The 18,346-nt window shown below is 40.8% G+C and overlaps 1 protein-coding gene across 1 annotated transcript in view; it reads left to right on the top strand.

Moving 5' to 3' along the window:
• The window catches only part of SOGA3 (SOGA family member 3), a 29,559-nt gene extending 11,760 nt beyond the window's left edge, over positions 1 to 17,799 (top strand). Inside the window, exons 3-5 of the mRNA XM_009999114.1 lie at positions 14,375 to 14,446; positions 15,086 to 16,261; positions 17,530 to 17,799. Of these exons, the coding sequence (XP_009997416.1) occupies positions 14,375 to 14,446; positions 15,086 to 16,261; positions 17,530 to 17,640 (1,359 nt within the window). The 3' untranslated portion in view covers positions 17,641 to 17,799. The remainder of the gene's footprint in view (positions 1 to 14,374; positions 14,447 to 15,085; positions 16,262 to 17,529) is intronic.
• Positions 17,800 to 18,346: the final 547 nt, after the last annotated feature.

Below are 18,346 nucleotides of genomic sequence, written 5' to 3'. Positions count from 1 at the left end.
GAATGCCTTCTGCTGAGAACTAATGGCAATGGGCAATCACCAGCAGTGGCAAAGCCAACACAATAGTCCAGTTGTCTATGGGAGTAATGGACAGGTCAGTAACTGTGGCTCAGGTAGTGGATGGTAACTGTTTACCAGAGAAAATGGTTTGTAATCATGAACTAACTGTGGAGCAGGCTGGAAATGATGTGTCTCTGTTGCTGCAAACTTTAGAGTGTGACTTCCTTGAGATCTGAAGGAGAAAGAAGGCCTTTTGTATCTCATTACCAAAGTGGATGATCTTGCTTCTTACTTCAATAACATCCTCAAAGTATGAAACCATATTAACAAATGGAGAAAACTTTGGGAATTCCAGTATTGCTTGGTTTATATTCAGTCATCTCCTAATAGTTTATTGGCACTGTGCAGTTTGTAAGCCTGAGAATTTTAGATATTTTCTAGGAAAAGACAAAGTTTTTAGCACTCTGTAATGGTTCTCAATCACAGAAGACAAGTTTTTATTTTTGCACTTCCTAGTTTCATTATTTCTTTACTCAAATGGACATTCAAGTGTCTACATGCATAATTTAGACTTGGAGATACCAACCCGATTGCTCAAATGAAAGAAAAAGTTTCCAGGCAACTTAGAAGTGTAAAAATGAGCTCCCTGGTTTAGCCAGCTTTTCAAGAGTTGTCATGGTGCCTTTCATAAATGGATCCATAGTTGGACAGCACAAAATCTACACTGGTTCTTCTGTTGTTTTGATTAAGTTTCTTTTTTAATAATATAAAATGCTTTTTAAACTTCAACTATCTTTTTTTTTTTTTTGCCCATTTTGTAATTTTGGCAAGTCTCTGGAATTTTTTTTAAAACACTGTACGTTTTGCATAGTTTTTTAAAGAAGGAGATTTCATGGTACAGTGGACAAATTCAACCCCTTTGTACAGCCACAAAAGCATGAATGGGAGTATAGAAGTCGGCCAGAATTCTCTAGATTTAAAGAAAATCCAGATGAGTTGGCAAAATTGGTACCAGCTGGGAAGCTTTATGCAGGCAGAGCTGAGTGCTGAACCAGAGGTTTAGATGCATGTTTTTGTATGGAAAAAATACACAACAAATGTCATAATCTTCCTGGAGGTCTCACCATGGCTTTGATGAATAATAGTAATACATTATTTCTGTCCCTTATACCACTGTTTAGTCCACTGCTTCACTGCTCCAGTGTCTTCAAAGAAACACCTAGGAAAACAGAGCATTTGCAATGTGCTGATACAGGTCAAAGCTGAACTTGTTTCAGATTCAGAGGAAGATTACCATAGCTTTGTTTCCCTTTACTGCATGCACTCACTGATGGCTTCAGGGCTGTCTTTCTCATAGTTTTAAATTGAGCTCTTCAGCAACCCCTCATAACACAATTGTCTGTGTTTACATTCTCTGGTGCTGCTAGCAAGTCTACAGTTAAAAATCCAGGTCATTCTGTAGCCTGGTGGATTTATTATTTTTCTGCACCTAGAATTTCCCAGTGCATCTTTCAAGTGCGTGTATTCCTGCTAACTCTTTGGCAGAGCCTCACAGCCTTAGGTAGTTTGTCCTGGCTTTAGAAGAGTAAGCAGAAAGTGGTGCAATGGAGGTAAGCACTGTCTTGTGTTTTGGCTGAACTCAGCTGCCAGTGTGAGGAAGCAGAGCCTTCTCATCTCACAGTACAGATGACTCTTCTGCAGCATGACATGGGCCCTTAGGGAGTAACCTCAGAGCAGTTTCCAGTGTAAAAACAGGTGAAAGAGAGTGTCAAGGCCTCAAATGGGAACATAGACAGCAGAGCAATATGTAACAAAACTACCATAGAAATTGCTATATTTAGTAATCTATATATTACTCATTACTTCTTGTTAATGATGGTTCTGACAACTTGGGTGACTAGCATAATTCCTATGGAATCAGAAACACCAACTGAAACACGTATAGCTTCTTTTATATGCTGCTATATATGACTAATGGGTAGTTCCTGAAAGAGAGAAAATACTGTTTGATAAGTAGTATGCTAATGGCATGTAGTAGGATGCAAAAATTGTAGTGTGGTACTCTGGGCTTTTGGTTGGACTGCTAATCCTTTGCTTTCAAATTTGTTGCTAAGCCATCTTTCCCCCTACCCCAAAAAAGAGGCAATCCAACTTAAATGTTTTGCTGCAAATGCTTGATAAAGTCTCTTGTGTTTGTCTACAGTGAACTTAAAAATAAAATTAAAAAACTATGCAGTATGGTGAGGCTGTTGGTTGCAGTGTTGTGGATTTTTGAGTGGTCCATCCCAGTGTGCAGGAAATCAAGTAAAGGTGATCCTAGAGAAAAGTAAAGACACTGTCCAAACATACAGGGATGGGATCAGATTCAGCTCATACTGGTGCTGAATCTGGTGAAGGGCTTCTACAGATGTATCAGCAGCAAAATGAAGATGAGGGAAAGTGTGTGCACACTGGTGAATGGTGCAAGGAATCTTTGCATTGGTCTTTACTGGTTAGACCAGCTTTCAGAAATCTGAGGTGTCTGACATCATTAGAGAATTCTGGAGCAAGAAAGACATGTGATGAATGGTGACCAAGTTAGGCAACATGGAAACAAACTGGGCATGCACAAGTCCATGGGGCCTGATGGGATGCACCCATGTGTGCTGGGGGAGATGACTGGTGGTGTTGCAAGGCCACTCTTGAGTATTTTTGAAAGATCATGGTAACTGGGGGAGATTCCTGCGGATTGGAAGAAAGCAAATGTCACTTCTGACTTCTGGAAGGAGGGTGCGGATAACTACAGGGCCATCAGCCTCACTTCAATCCCTGGGAAGGTGATGGAGAAATAATTCTGGAAGATATTTCCAAACATATCAAAGACAAGAAGGTAATTTGGAACAGTTAGCGTGGATTTAAAAAGAGAAAATCATGCTTGACCAAACACAGCCTTCTGTGAAGAGGTAACTAGCTTTGTGGATAAAAGGAAAGCAGTGGGTATCATTTATCTTGATTTCTTGATTTTTAAGGTGTTTGACACGATCTTTCATAACACGTATAGACTGGCTCTTCAGGACATGGTTTAGTGGGCATGGTAGTGTTAGGTTGACAGTTGGACTTGATGACCTTAGAGGTCTTTTCCAACCTTAGTGATTCTATGATTTGAACATTCTCACAGACAAGCTGATGAAGTAGGGTCTAGATAACTGTACAGTAGGGTTGACTGAAAATTTACTGATGAACAACCAGTCTCAAACAGTTGTAATCAGCAGCAGGAAGTCCATCTGAAGACTGGTGACAAGTGGTGTGCCTGTCAGGGAACAGCAAGGGGCAAGGGTGATCTGCTGTCAGGAACTGAGAGCCCAGATCCAAAGACAGTATCACAGCCTGTAGGGCTGAGTTCCCACCAGCCAGGGCCCAGTACCTGAATGAAGTGACCAGAACAGGCCTGGAGAAGGCAGCTGGGATCAACCAAGAGTCCAGATCATCCAACAGGTTTGTGGTGACAAGGCAGGTCTGAGATTAAGCTGGGTTGTCAATTCTCAGGTCCAGTGGTCCTGAGGTAAGTGATGAGGCAAGGACAAGGCTAAGCCAGGAAATCAGGCCATAGATGATGGTTAAAATCAAGAAGGTCCATGGCTGTGTGCAGCTGTGAGAAGGGTACAGCTACCACATAGTTCAAGCCCAGACCTGATGGAAGCTTCTGGGTCCATGGGCCAGGATGTAGGTGTAAACCCCTGGTGAAGCTCATCAGGATAATGAAGGCAATAGTGTTACTGACATTTGAGGGACCTCAGTAGGCTAGAGAAGTGGCCTGACAGAAGCCTCACAAAGTTCAGCAAAGAGAAGAACAAAGTCCTGCATCTAGGGAGGAACAACCCCAGGCACCAATACAGGCTGGGGGTGAATTGGCTGGGAAGCAGCTTTGCAGAGAAAGATTGGAGGGTCCTGTTGGACACCACGTTGACCATGAGCCAGCAATGTGCACTTGCAGCAAGGAGTGATAATGGTGTCCTGGGCTGCGTTAGGAGGAGTCCTACCAGCAGGTCAAGGGAGATGATCTTTCCCCTCTACTCAGCACTCATGGGGCCACACCTGGAGTGCTGGGACAAGTCCTTGGCTCCTCATGAAAAGAGACACATGGACACACTGGAGAGAGTCCCACAAAGGACCATGAAGAGGATTAAGGAATTGGAGGATCTGTCATATGAGGCAAGGCTGAGAGAGCTGGGACTGTTCAGCCTGGAGAGCAGCAAGGGCTGGCTCCTCCCTGTGGGATGGGGAGCTCTGGTGATAACACAGACAGCAGGACCAGGGGTGTTGCCAACCAAGGCCCAGTCCCACAGTACTGCGGTGAGGTTAACAGGGCTGACTCACAGATCATGGCCAGGTTCAAACAAGAGTCCACATTACCAGGCAGGTTCAGGGTGATGAGGCAGTTCTGAGGTGAAGCCAGGCAGGCAATCTGCAGGTCAGGGTGAGATGAACAGGGTCCGTGTCTGGGCACTGGCACACCTATGGTGAGCTGGAGACCACTACTCCTTTCACATAGCTCCAGCAGGACCTGAAGCTCCCAGGTGTGAGCTTAAATGGAGCTTCTGGGCCCATGGGCAGGATGTGTGGGGAGGCTCCAGGTGAGGCATTCAGGGCCACTAAGTAAGGCCTGGTGGGTACCCTCAAGGACCTGACAGGAGAAGAGTAAGTGGCTGTGTGTGGGGAGTGAATCCTATAAATGTGTACAGATACCAGATACCAGGGAGTGTCAAGAGGAATGAGTACATTTTTTTTCAGTGGTTTCCAGTGGCAAATCAAGAACAAACTTTTTTTGGTGAAGGTGGATAAAACACTGAACATGTGCCTATACAGTAAGGTGTCTCCATCCTTGGGAATGTTCAAGAACCCCCCAGGACATGGCCCTGAGAAGCCTGCTTTAGTCGACTCTGTTCTGAGCAGGAAGACTGGACTAGACCTCCAGAGGTACTTTTCAGCCCCTGGTCTGTGTTTTTTCTCAATTTTGTGGTCTATACTTGTTAATAACAAGCAGAATCTGATTTCTCATCTTGCAGCAAAGCATACTGGAGCTAGAAAAGGTAACTTCTGGAAGGGGAGAAAGGAAATGGTTTCCAGATTGTTTCTGTTAATCAGGGTGAGTTCAGAGTCTGCCCAAGCTGTCTTTATTCTCAGGAAAAACACAGCAGGTGAACAGGAGGCAGGTATGTGCTATTAAGCAGGGCTTTTTTCCTGCTGCAGTGATATGCATGGTGTTTTGTGCAACTGCATGTGCTCTGGACAATACAGCTGTACGTGTGTGAACAAAGCACTAAACCTTCCATCAGGCACGTGCAGCAAGGTGAGTGATGTACAAGCAAAGTACAACAAAGAAAGTATTATATACAGTACAGTGATGGGGAATACTGCCCAACAAATGGCTTCAGCGGCTGAGCTGGACAGAAGTAGAGATTGTATGTGATTGTGCAAGGCAGTTGGCTGACTCTTCACTGAGTTACCAGTGTGCTAGTTGTGCTCTACCTCTGAACTGCCCTGTAAGTACTACACTTCAGGGAACAAAATGGCATGTTTTGAGCCACCTTCTTTTAGACCCTCTCATTTGCACAGTTTTATACCCGTATTCTGTGGTGTATGTCACCACATACTGAGCAGGGAGTCACTTGACAAGGAGAACACCCAGCCATAGGGTGTGTTGGGCTCTGGAATCAGTTTAACTGCAATTTGGAATCACATGGCATCAATACTAGCCAGGAACAAGAACATCAGGCTTTTGATGTTTGTTCACTACAGCCTGAAGGTTTATTTTTCACTTACTGCAGTGTTCATAATATCAAGAAATGCAACCACCTGGCATTTTAGATTCAGATTTTGATAATGCTCCATAGTTAAGAGTTCCAAGCACTGCATTTCTTATTTTGAAGGTCAGTGGATTAAACTTTCAGGTATGCATGTGTACTTTTCTGAAGTGTTTTTTTTTCTGCTGTTTTGACATATGATTTTTCCATCCCTATTGCTAGTATTAACAACAGCATATATTGAGATGTATAGAAAGAGACCTGTGGGTGTCAATTCTGTTTTGCTTTGTCTGATCCTAGTTGTATGATTGTGTTAATTGACTTTGGCTATCTTGGCAATTAATCCATGTTAGGATAATAACCACACTCTTTGTTGAGGCCACAGATGAGTTCTTGCACTTAGAAGCTACTTGCCATACATCTGTTTCCATCAGTGCTGTGTGTAATGAGAGGCTTCTACATCTTTGTAAAGCATGACTGATGGTGACATCCAATTGGCCTAATTACCAAGAGTGTTTTATATTACAGGCTTGGCTGAATTATTTTAATTTTTATAGATGCTAGCAGTTTAGATCTTCTATTACATGATTAATTAGAAACACTAGTAACAGTGCCCCAGAAAGAGTTTTAAATTGGAACAGTTCCTTGATGATACATATAGATCTCAAATTCAAAGGTTCATTTTCCTTGTTGTGTGGTTCTAAGTGTATTGTTGCTGCGTTCCCAGGCTTTGGTCAGGTTTCGTGCTGTCAGAAATTATGAGGCCAGGACTGTGTAGTATGGCCTCCTGAATAACATGGGTCACATCCCCAGCTATTTTATTGAAACCAATGCTTACTTTTCAGAAAAGGGTGATGATCTGTGTTAAAAAATGACAGCTGAGAACAGTCTACCACAGGTCTTCCCAATCTGTCCTAGAAACAGTTTAAAATTTGTACCTCCCTTGTAATCTGAATTTGCTGAAGACTTTTGGTCACAAAATTACACTTGGACATTACTTCAGCTGATTATTCTCTATGACCCTGTAGTGTTTTTCAGAGATGTGGCTTTTCAAGTGATTTTCTTTTTTCTAGGCTGTTTTCCTGTTGTCTCCGCATCGCTTTCACTCCTTGTTCTTACATGTGTATCTTAATATTTAGTCATATTAAAGCAGTCATTATTTGATTGCACCAAGGTTTGTACCTTTCAGTATTTAACATTTCTCCAACCTTTGCTCTATCTAAAGTCTTCATGCAATATTTATTTTATGGTGTTTTTTTCCAGGCAGCAGCAAAAAATATTAATTAGTGTAGGAATAATAATTGATTCTTGGGTAATTTCATTAGGACTGCTGTGGCATTAGTTTGCAGGTGGTTCAGTGCCATTTATGATAAATCCTAAAGAATTGGATGTTTGTTCTTGACAGCTAGTTAAAAATGCATCCCAGTGATCAAATATTTATAATGAGCTGAAGACTGTCAAACTTAATTTCAGAATAAGATTTTCACATTCTAGCAAAGGAAACCTATAAATAACAGTTTTAAGTAAACCTCTATGTGAAGGTTTGGAGTCAGCCTAGGAGCCAAAGCCCCATCCCTTGCTGGGAATAAGCATTTGCCTTAAGAAGTTGAGCAAGTTTCATCTAGGGGGAAGAATCATCATTTAGGAGAATGATGCATGGGGATCAGTCACAGGTCTTCTGAGCCCTTTGTAGTCAGGGAAGCTGCTGGACATTGTGCTCCAGGCAGCGGTGCAATAATCTCCTTCCTTTCATGTCCATTTTTGGATGGTTAAAATACCAGGAAAAGCACTGGATGCAGGCTTATGGGAGGGCAGACTGGAATCAGAGTGAGAAAGGTAGATGAGGAGATGGCAAAACTGCTAAAATGTCTTTTTTCCATGTTAGCTTCTAGCCTCCATGGTTTATTTTTCCAGAGCACCTTTTTTACATGAGCTGCTCAACAAAATTTAGATTAAAACTTAGATTTCATTTGTGGAGGATCACACTGACATAACTTAAGAGCACTGGGGATTCTGATCCTCTGTTTTCAATAACCCAAGTTCCAAAATTCCTTTGAAACTTCCCGTATGTTCTATTACAGAAAATACTTTTCAGCCAATTTGCAAATGACTATCTTTACAATAGAACTTTTCCAAGTAAGCACAAACAAAAGAAGCATCAGCTCAAATAATAGAATCGTCATAGAATGGTTTGAGTTGGAAGGGACCTTAAAGATCATCTAGTTCCAACCACCTTGCATGGTCAGGGACACCTCCCACTAGATCAGTTTACTCAGAGCCCCATCCAGCCTGGCCTTGAACCCTTTCAGGGATGGGGCTTCCACAACTTCCCTGGGCCACCTGTTCCAGTGTCTTACCACCTTCACAGTGAAGAATTTCCTCCTAACGTTTAACCTAAATCTCCCTTCTTCCAGTTTTGATCCATTGCCCCTTGTCTTCTCACTACAAGCTGTTGCAAAAAGTCCATTCCCAGCTTTCCTGTAGGTCCCCTTTAGGTACTGGCAGGCTGCTATAAGGTCTTCCTGGAGCCAAACAACCCAAATCTCTCAACCTGTCTTCATAGCAGAGGTGCTCTATCCCTCTGATAATCTTTGTAGACTTCCTCTGGACTTGCTTCAGGACCTCTATGTCCTTCTTGTGTTGGAGGCTCCAGAACTGAACACAGTTCTCCAGGTGGGATCTCAGGAGTGGCAAGTGAAAGGGGAGAATCACCTCCTTTACCTGCTGGCCACACTTCTTTTGATGCAGTTGGGCACAGTCAGCTTTCTGGGCTGCAAGTGCACACTGCTGGCTCATGTTGAGCTTCTCGTCCACCATCATCCCCAAGTTCTTCTTCTCCGGACTGTTTTTGATCCATTCTACACCCAGCCTGTATTGGTGCTTGGAATTGCCTTGACACAGATGCAGGACCTTGCACTTGGCCTTGCTGAATGTCATGCAGTTTGCACTTCTCAAGCCTGTCAAGGTCCCTTTGGATGGCATCCCTTCCCTACAGTGTGTTGACCTCACCACACAGTTTGTTGTCAATGCACTTGCTGAGGATGAATGCTAAAATCTTAATTCTTTTGGTGAGATGTCCCTGTAACTGGAGGTGTTGACTGAGGGGCAGTCTTGTAGGGAGAACTGCAGAGCTCCTTTCTCTTCTGTGTGCCTATAAACCTACAAAGATATGCATGTACTTGATGTCATCCTACCGTGTGATTTAAGGTGAAAGACTTCAAGAGCTGTCTGTACATTTAATACAAATCTTCAGCATGAAGTGAGCTTGGACACAGTTGTACATATGTGATCAGCCTGCAACTTTGCAGAACTGGCTTCTGTGTACATTTCCAGCGAGCACTGTAGAGGTGCACATTGTGTGCAGAAAAATTCTTATTTTCCTTCTCATTGGTTTTCATTTTCAGACTAACCTTAGTTGGGATATTGTAACCACCCTTTGGTTCATATGTATGCATTTTTGTAACCGAGGCAATGAACCTAATCTGGTTACAAGCTTGCACTTTCCTGTTCTCATGAAAATGTCTTTGTCTCTTCTGAGATAATGTTCTGAGAAGACTGAAAAACTCTACATGTGATAATAAGTGTGAGAAAGAAAACTCTTTTTAGATTTGGCAAAATCTCATATGTATTTAATTCCTAATTTCCATAGCTATGTCTGTGTTATTATTGCTATCCTTATGTTGACACACTGTATGTCCTACTGGCAGTCCCAGATAAAGACTGGCACAGTGCATTGTACCAGGCATTGTGCAAACCCTGACAAAACGACTGACTCTTTTCTCCCCAAATAGATGAATAACTGAGCTGACAAATGAACAGCTACTTTGAAAGCCCTAGGAAATAGGTTTAACTAGATTACTGTGCAAAATAATAACTTATTCCTCCGCTTCCACTCAAAAATGTTGATGGTGTTCTGAGATTTGCTTTTGCATTTTAGGATTCAGGAGCCAAGTGTAAAACTGACTGCGATTTCTGCATCCATAATGAGGCCAAGTTGGATAGTGCTGGGGAACTAGGCATGTCTAGCTCTTCCATCTTTTGAAAGGTTCAAATGGCAGGAGACCTCTTCCTCTTCAGAGAAGTTGCTTCCACTGTTTTATGATATCCTGGTGGATGAAGGAGTGTGTGATCACAGAAAGTAAATTATCTGAGTCTGCCCAGCTATTTGACCAGGTCGTATGGAGAGCTTTGAAAATACAGCATTCATCTTACACTGCTCAGGGTGGGTTTTTTTTCAAATAAGAAAAAGAGGGAAGCAAACGTAATGGAAGCATAAATGTGCTGCTTCATTTTATGTACTGCAAAGGATACATTTACCTAATTATACCACATATTGTTATTTTCCCTAGCAATGCGGTTTTGGTTCAAAATGCAAAAGGTTTCTACATTCCCTACATTGGTTTTTAGATCATATGCCCCCAGATCAGACTTGAAATCATCAAACCTGTGTGTCTTGAATGTATCCATCTTGGTATGTTTTGTTTAGGGCTTCTTTATTAATTACTGAGAGATTCACCGTAGCTTAGTATCAGACAGTGAGAATTTGAGTTCATTTTACAGCTTTGCTACTCAGTGAAATGTGACGCTATTATTTTTGCATTGTGTTATTTTCTGAGTAGATTTCAGATCATTTTATACCTGAGGAGCATTGAGTATCACAGGTGATGTTAGGGCCGCACATTTGGCGTGCAGTTTAGGGCTGGCAAGAGAAGGATTATACCATCTGGTCTGGAGAAGTGCTTAGCATCTCCAGCAAGACATTGGATAAACTCCAGTAAAGGTCACCTAAGAATTGATGCTGCTGAACACCACAACAGAATTACCCATTGTTTGTCATCTAGTGTGCATGTAACACAGACATTATCTGAGGCCTTATCTAGACTCTGGAAACTTCCCAGCATTGCCAGAACACACCTGCAGCCCCATGTGTGCTGCCTTCAGTGAATGTGAGAACAGTCACATCAAACCCAATTTTACCACATCTTTCAGAGGTAAGCAGAGATTATACAATGTAATGACACATGTCCCAGTCTTATTATCCCTAGTGCTGTTGAAATACTTCATTAGTACTTGAGCAGTTTAGCAAACTTCCCATTATAGAAACAGTATTATATGCATCTTTTACTTCTTTGCTCCTGCAGATGGGTAACTTGGTTCAAGGTTATTACAGCCATATCACTGTGTGGTAAACATTACTGATCAGATAGTGCAAAAGCAGTTTGTTACTTTTACCTTGTCTCTTCTGAAATTCATAATCATTGACTAGCATGAACTGAATAAGATTTTTTAAATTATATGGAAGAAAAACTGTCTGAGCCCAAAAACTGTACTTCACAACAAACTCTCCTAGAATTTGAAGGGCAGATTTCTTTGCTATATTTCAAGAAAACAGCAGAAGTGGTCCTTAGTGTCACTACACTAAGTTTTGTGGTACACTATGACATGGGAAGAGGATCAAGAAGCAGAGAATTATATACAAAGGCAATCAAACATTTTTGAACAAACCAATTTTATACATGAGGGTGGCTGAATCATTCACTGTCCCTGCCTAACATTTGATAGCATGTCAAAACAGACAACATGCAGGCAATTTTAGTTAGCGTCCAGTTGCAGACATAATATGTACATGCACTTGCAAGAGTCTGAGTTGCTATTTTTGGTTTTGCTATATGTTTGTTTGAACTTTTCAATTTCTCTTTCTGTTTTGCTTTGATATTTCTTTTCATTAGCAGCAAAATAAATCATTTAACCTTGAAAATTAGATTGTAAAAATGGACTAGTACAGGGCTTGAGAGAAATGATAGAAAGAGTAGCCCCTGTAACTTATGAAATATACCTCTGAAAAACTGGTTACTTATAGCAGGATATACTGCTTGATATGTGACATTATTTATTCTGTAGGAGTATTGCCTCAGCGCCCTAACATGATGTTATGGGGCACTGTGATTTTGCAGATGTCATATGTCAGCTGAGATGTACAAGTGAGATCTTAACCTCCAGTGATCAGAAATTGTCTCATGGCATTTTCACAAAAAAATTCCAATTGAGCCTAATCCACTTACCCAAATCATCCTGCTAATCGAATTGTGCATGTTCTTCATTGCTTTCTGCTATAAAATGGTGCTGCTAAACAGCATGATTTGTTGATGGATAATACAAGCTCCATGAATGGTTTGTTGTAATTCAAGCAGAGCAGAATAGAAGGTAGTGCCCAGTCACTGCATAGTCACAACTATTGCTGTAATTGAAATGTTGATATCCTGGCTACGAAAAGAAACTACAAGACAAAAGTTATTGAGAGAAAGTAGAAAAACAACAACAACAACAATAATAAAAATAATAATAAGTATTAATTATTTAATTAATTTATTAATTAATAATTAATTATTAATAGTTATTATTATTATTATTAATTTTATGACAAATCCTTAAAAATATTTTTTGCCCTCTGTGGTTTCTCTTCTTTTTTGCCAGGAGAAACTTTTTTTATATATCCCTTTTGAAAAGTTGTAGGGTACACAAGAAGTTACATCTCAGCATTTCATAACCTCATTATATGAGGAGAGATGCTGAGCTCAGCAGGGTGAATAGAAGACATTTAGATAATCAAGCAGAACTACAATTTAACTATATCTCAGTGGGTGGCATTGGCAAGAATCTGGTGCAAGGAGAAGTTTGTGGTGCTAGCTGATTTGAAAAGGGACTTTTCAAAGTGATAATACATATTGGTGTCATCAGCGGTAATACATAGTAGGATAGTGCACCTCTGAAAGTCTAATGCTTTATTAATTTGCCAATTCAAAAAGAAAAGCAACAGATGAACCTTCCACATGTACATACCATGTCTGCAATAGGGTAGCTAATGGTGACCATGGAGAAGAAGCATTTTGTTTGTAGGCTGGATCCCAAAGTGATTGTCTTTATTTTAAAGGGAAAAGGATGTTAATTGAACTATTTTTTATTTCTTTCAGAATTCTTTTAGAACTCTGAGATTCACAGCTATCTGTCTGTCACAGCTAAGATGCTGATGATTTTTGTTTGGTTTTATTGTGCTGTCTGTTAAGAGCATTCGGTGTTTCTGCAGGAGGCATAAAAATTTGAAATCTATTCCTTGGTGGATCCATCTGTGAATTGTAGTTCTGATTCTGAATCTGAGGTATATTTTCTTAATTCTTGCGTAACACTATAGTAAATTTGAGCAAAAAGCCTCATAGGAAATAATCTCTTGTGGTTACTCATTGATATGTTAGTAATTTCTATGGCATTGACTTTTCCATTTGAATGAGCAGTCCATGAGCTTAATATTTGTTGTGGGGATGATCTGCAGAAGAAAGAGAAAAATTGGCACCAGACAGGATCATTATGTTTAGTAAACTCACCCACTGTACTCTGTTCCTTCAGGATTATGAACATATTTTAATTCCCATTATATGGAACTGGGTGGCTTTTAGATACAGCTGGATTCTCCTCTGGCTGGTGCAGGGACATGCATGTTCTCAGTGGCACAAGGTTTCCTTCTACCAGAGAATAGTTTCAGGGGGAGATGATGTCAGTTGTATCGTTACCCTGCCTCAAGGCCTACATTTTACCAGGGGAACATATAAATGTGGAGCAGCTGCAGGTGGGACGTTACGTATTAACATAGAATCTCATTAGTTTTCCTCTTTCTTGCTGTTTCCTTGAATATCTCTATTGAGTGCTGACAGTGGGGTGGTTGCAGTTGTTTTCCACTGCTTCTGCTTGCCAGCTAATGAACTTTCTACTGTCAGCAATTACAAGATTTTGCTGGACATGCTAGCAAGCTCCGATCCCAGAATATCCTGCTCTAAAAGCAGGAGTTTCTCTTCCACTCACTTTGGCTACATAGCAGATGGGAAGGCACCAAAGAAGCTTGCTCTTATGGTGGTGTATACATGTGTTTGTGTGGTGCTTTTCTTAAGCTAATATGCTACGTTTCTCACTAGGACTTTGTAGGCCAAGCGGTTTTAAATTGTATTTACTTGCATATGTTCTGAAAACAGAACAAACCTAACAACCAGATCTATGTGTGAGTTTCTCTGCAGTTTGTCTGCAGTGTACACCTACAGAGGTGTGACTGTGATATACTGCGAGGTTGTAGATGTACACTCAAGTCAGCTGAGGGGATCTCAGTGACACTGTTTAATGTGGCTTGCCTACCACAAAGGTTAAGTCCACGTGCCTGTCTAGAGGCATTTTCAAGTGCCTTGGTCCCATTAGGATTAATATCAAATGGGCAAGACTAAAGTTGGGTTTCACTGCTTGCCTCAGCTTTCCCGTTTCTAAGTTGCCACTTGGGATACCTGCTTTCTTACCTCTCCTGTCATGTGCTAAACATTCATTATGGACTAGTCTTAAAATGTCTTTTGAATAAAAAAGGTAATAGACTATTTAAACAAATGCTTGTATAACCTTGCTGTGTCATTTTTGGGCAGCTGTCTCCCCTCTGTGTTTTCTATCTCAAGGAAAATAATTCCTCTGTAGTTGCTTTTGATTTGCTGTATTTTAAGTGAGTGACTGAATTATATGCCTCTCTAGTGAATTATTGAGTGCATCTCATTTTGTTCTTTCAGCAATCACTGAAAAGAAGAGGGAGCAAAGACCTACCAAAATCAGAAAAAAAGGCACAGCAGACACCAACAGAGGTAGCCTGGATTCTCATGTGGGGGGTTCAGGGACACTATAAAAATTATGTGCATGATTTGTAGGCTTGCACTTTGCTTGCATGTTTGCTATGCTCTTTTTTTTTTTTTTCCTATTTGCTGTGAAGCAGAGAGCTCTTACCCCAGACCTGCAGTCAGACTACACTCACAAGCTCCACCTAAACAAACCATTGGTACTACAGCAGAACCCACCAGCTTCCATGTACTTTATATATTTTAGGCAAAAAAAAACAGTAAATGGGAGCAGCAGTGAAACTAGATTATAAGCCCTCTGTGTGCTGCTTTCAGGATTTTTGAACACTGTAAGGTCTATTATAGTGTTGCAAGCCAAGCCTAGAAAACATAAAGATGTTTTATATGCCCCCCACGCCTACAATGTATTTTCTGGGGACAGTACAAGCTTCAGTCACAAGTAAAGTAGTCTTTTCCCCTCTTACAAGTTTAACTGTGTATTCCCTTCTTTTTAATTCATTGATGAGTGAAAAAATGATTGCAGGAAAATCTCTTAGTGTCTAAAGCTATGTACCTGTGATTGTTAATCTTGTAATTTAAGACCATCCACTGGAGGTCTCCTGTTTTACATCAAGTTTCTTCATATGCTTTTCTTTTCTCTTTTCTAAGGAGGACAATGAAGACCTGAAATGCCAGTTACAGTTTGTCAAAGAAGAAGCAGCCTTGATGAGGAAGAAAATGGCTAAGATTGATAAAGAGAAAGACAGGTTTGAACATGAACTGCAAAAATACAGATCGTTTTACGGGGATTTGGACAGTCCCTTGCCAAAAGGTGAAGCAGGTGGGCCACCTACCACAAGAGAAGCTGAACTGAAGCTTCGATTGAGACTTGTGGAGGAGGAAGCTAATATTCTTGGGAGGAAAATAGTGGAACTAGAAGTAGAAAATAGAGGACTGAAAGCAGAGCTTGATGATTTAAGAGGAGATGATTTCTCAGGTACTGCTAATCCACTCCTGGGAGAACAGAGCGAATCCCTGTCAGAATTACGGCAGCATTTGCAACTAGTAGAAGATGAAACAGAATTGCTGAGGAGAAATTTAGCTGATTTGGAAGAACAGAATAAACGTATAACAGCTGAGCTGAACAAGTACAAGTACAAATCCGGGGCCCATGAGAACTCTAGACACCACGATAATGCCAAGACAGAAGCGTTACAGGAGGAGCTAAAAGCTGCACGAATGCAGATCAATGAGCTGAGTGGCAAAGTCATGCAACTCCAGTATGAGAACAGAGTCTTAATGTCCAACATGCAACGCTATGACTTGGCCTCTCATCTTGGAATCCGTGGCAGCCCCCGAGACAGTGATGCAGAAAGCGATGCAGGAAAAAAAGAGAGCGATGATGATTCCCGTCCCCCTCACCGCAAAAGGGAAGGCCCCATTGGTGGGGAAAGCGACTCTGAGGAGGTCCGCAACATTCGGTGTCTGACACCCACGAGGTCTTTTTACCCGACACCCTCTGGATGGCAGAAAAGCTTCACTGACAGGCAGCAGATGAAGGACATTCGCTCTGAAGCTGAGCGGCTGGGCAAAACAATAGATCGCTTAATTTCTGACACAAGCACCATCATAACAGAGGCGAGAATTTATGTAGCAAATGGGGACCTCTTTGGACTGATGGATGAGGAAGACGATGGCAGCAGAATACGTGAGCATGAGCTTCTTTACCGGATCAATGCACAGATGAAGGCCTTCAGGAAAGAGCTCCAGGCTTTCATCGACAGACTTGAAGTTCCGAAGTCTTCGGATGATCGAAGTGCAGATGAACCTTTGTCAGTGAGTCAGGTAGACTTTTACTTATTACAGCCTACAGGTAAAAAGGCTCTGCCAAGTGAATTAAGCCTCAGATTTGATGTATGGCACATAAAAATTCTTTCTTCTAGACAGTAGACAAAAATCGTTGTTTCTTAAATTATTTTAAATCCTCACTTGGCTGTACGAAACCTTGTTTGTGAACAGTGAGTAATTTTGGTCTCCTGAAAATTAAATGAATTGTGCTCTAGGAGGTGAAAGATTTCACTCCTTTCTGGCTTCACAACTGCATTTGCCAGAATTGTGCTTTCATCACCAGTAAAGGCAGTGAAGGCAGCATTTTTGACACATAATGAACGTGATAGTTTTCTTAGCAGTTGGGTTCCTGTTAAATTAATAAAAAGATAAGCTTATAAATTTTAAACAGGAGGAAACATTAGATTTCCAAAATTATAGAGAATATGACAAACCACAGAGAAAAGTAAACCATGCAAATCTATTTATAGAGTCACAGAGCCACATGGTATTGTGGATATTAGAAGTATTGTACCTGATATATGTTGTCAAAGGCCTAGGGTCACTGCTTGCATGCAGCAATGACTAGCATCTTTTCCATAGTTCATTTTAATGCAGAATGGTTGCAGAGAGGCTTTGGAGAGCAAATTCCTCTTTGACTCAACATCTTTTGCCATGAAAAATTAAAATTATCTACCCTTATCTTATCATGCAACCCCATAGTTGGCAAAACTTGTTGCTTGTGGTATTAGCCAATGCTTTAGCAAGTCTCTTGCCATGTTAATTTACTTAGTGCTGTTCTGATAGTTTACAGTCAAAGCAGTTGCAAGGTGAAGCTGAAAGCTATTATTTCTTATTCCTATGCTGACTAATTAGTTTTTTGTTTCCTTGTATCAGAAAGTCACAGACGCAGTGAGTTTAAAGCTAATCAATTACTATACATGTATTGCATGAAATCCAACAGAAATGACATTCAGCATGCTCACTTTCTGATCTAGCAATAGCTCTGAGCTTGTAGAACTCCCATTAGCTTAAAGGCAGAGCACTGCATGGGCTTATACAAATTTAAAGCAAAGTAATTAGTGTTTCCTTTAAAAAAATAACAGCAATTATTAAATTGGACATTTCAGGGCATGGCCATGCAGAACTCCTTCTGAAGTCAATGGGAGATGGGCACTTGGTCCCTCCACCAGCATAATCTGATTCACTATTTTTTTTGGTGTAAACTTCGGACTTGCTATTCCATTAATGGACTGTTCTCTCTGTCTTTGTATTTACTTTCCCAGATGTTCCAGCCTATCATTTTACTTATTCTCATTCTTGTATTATTTTCATCCCTTTCATACACAACAATATTTAAACTTGTCTTCCTTTTTACACTGTTTTTTGTACTGTAAGCCATTCATCATTTACTGTTCATTGTAGTATTATTTTCAGTTTGTTTATTTTGTCCGCCCTCCAAGATAAGAAGTGCAAGAGACATAGATTCTGTAATAGCCACTGCTGTAAAAACACTGAAGACTACACCTTTGCCAAAACCAAACCAAAACCAAAAAACCTGCAAAAAAACATGCCAAAAAGTCTCCCAGTTAAATAGGAAACCCACTCATCATGGTGTTCCAGGTAAGCAAACAGAAAATGGTATTTTTCACTTTATCTGGTTTTATCGTTTTTGAAGAAACATTTCTGGAGTGACTGGAACCCACTTAATATTCATTAATTTGCACCAAGTCAGAAGCAAATCAGAAATATATAGAGTGGTTGTGAGGAGTCTGTTCCTTTCCTCTTCCCACTCCCAGGAAAATAATTTGTGTTCTGGCCACATAGGAGTAGTAAAACTAGATCTGGTATGTATTCTGCAATTCTATGTCACAACTTGTATATATTTTGCATGATTATGATGATAATGTTTTCCAGCACTCTATTATGTGTATTAGACACCATGGAGGGAACAAAATCAGAATGGTCAGTGTATAGAGCACTGTATCTGGGAATGTGGCAAGGAGCTGAAGCCCTTGAGAATGAGATGCACAAGGAGGAGGCACCAGAGTAGGTGAGGAGTCTGCTGAGAGATGTAGGTTGGCTGCATTTCTCTGTGCTCTG

The sequence above is a fragment of the Chaetura pelagica genome, unplaced genomic scaffold (assembly GCF_000747805.2).
Source record: "Chaetura pelagica isolate M959 unplaced genomic scaffold, ChaPel_1.0 scaffold90, whole genome shotgun sequence".
NCBI lineage: Eukaryota > Metazoa > Chordata > Aves > Apodiformes > Apodidae > Chaetura > Chaetura pelagica.
This window is presented reverse-complemented; position numbering and strand designations above follow the sequence as displayed.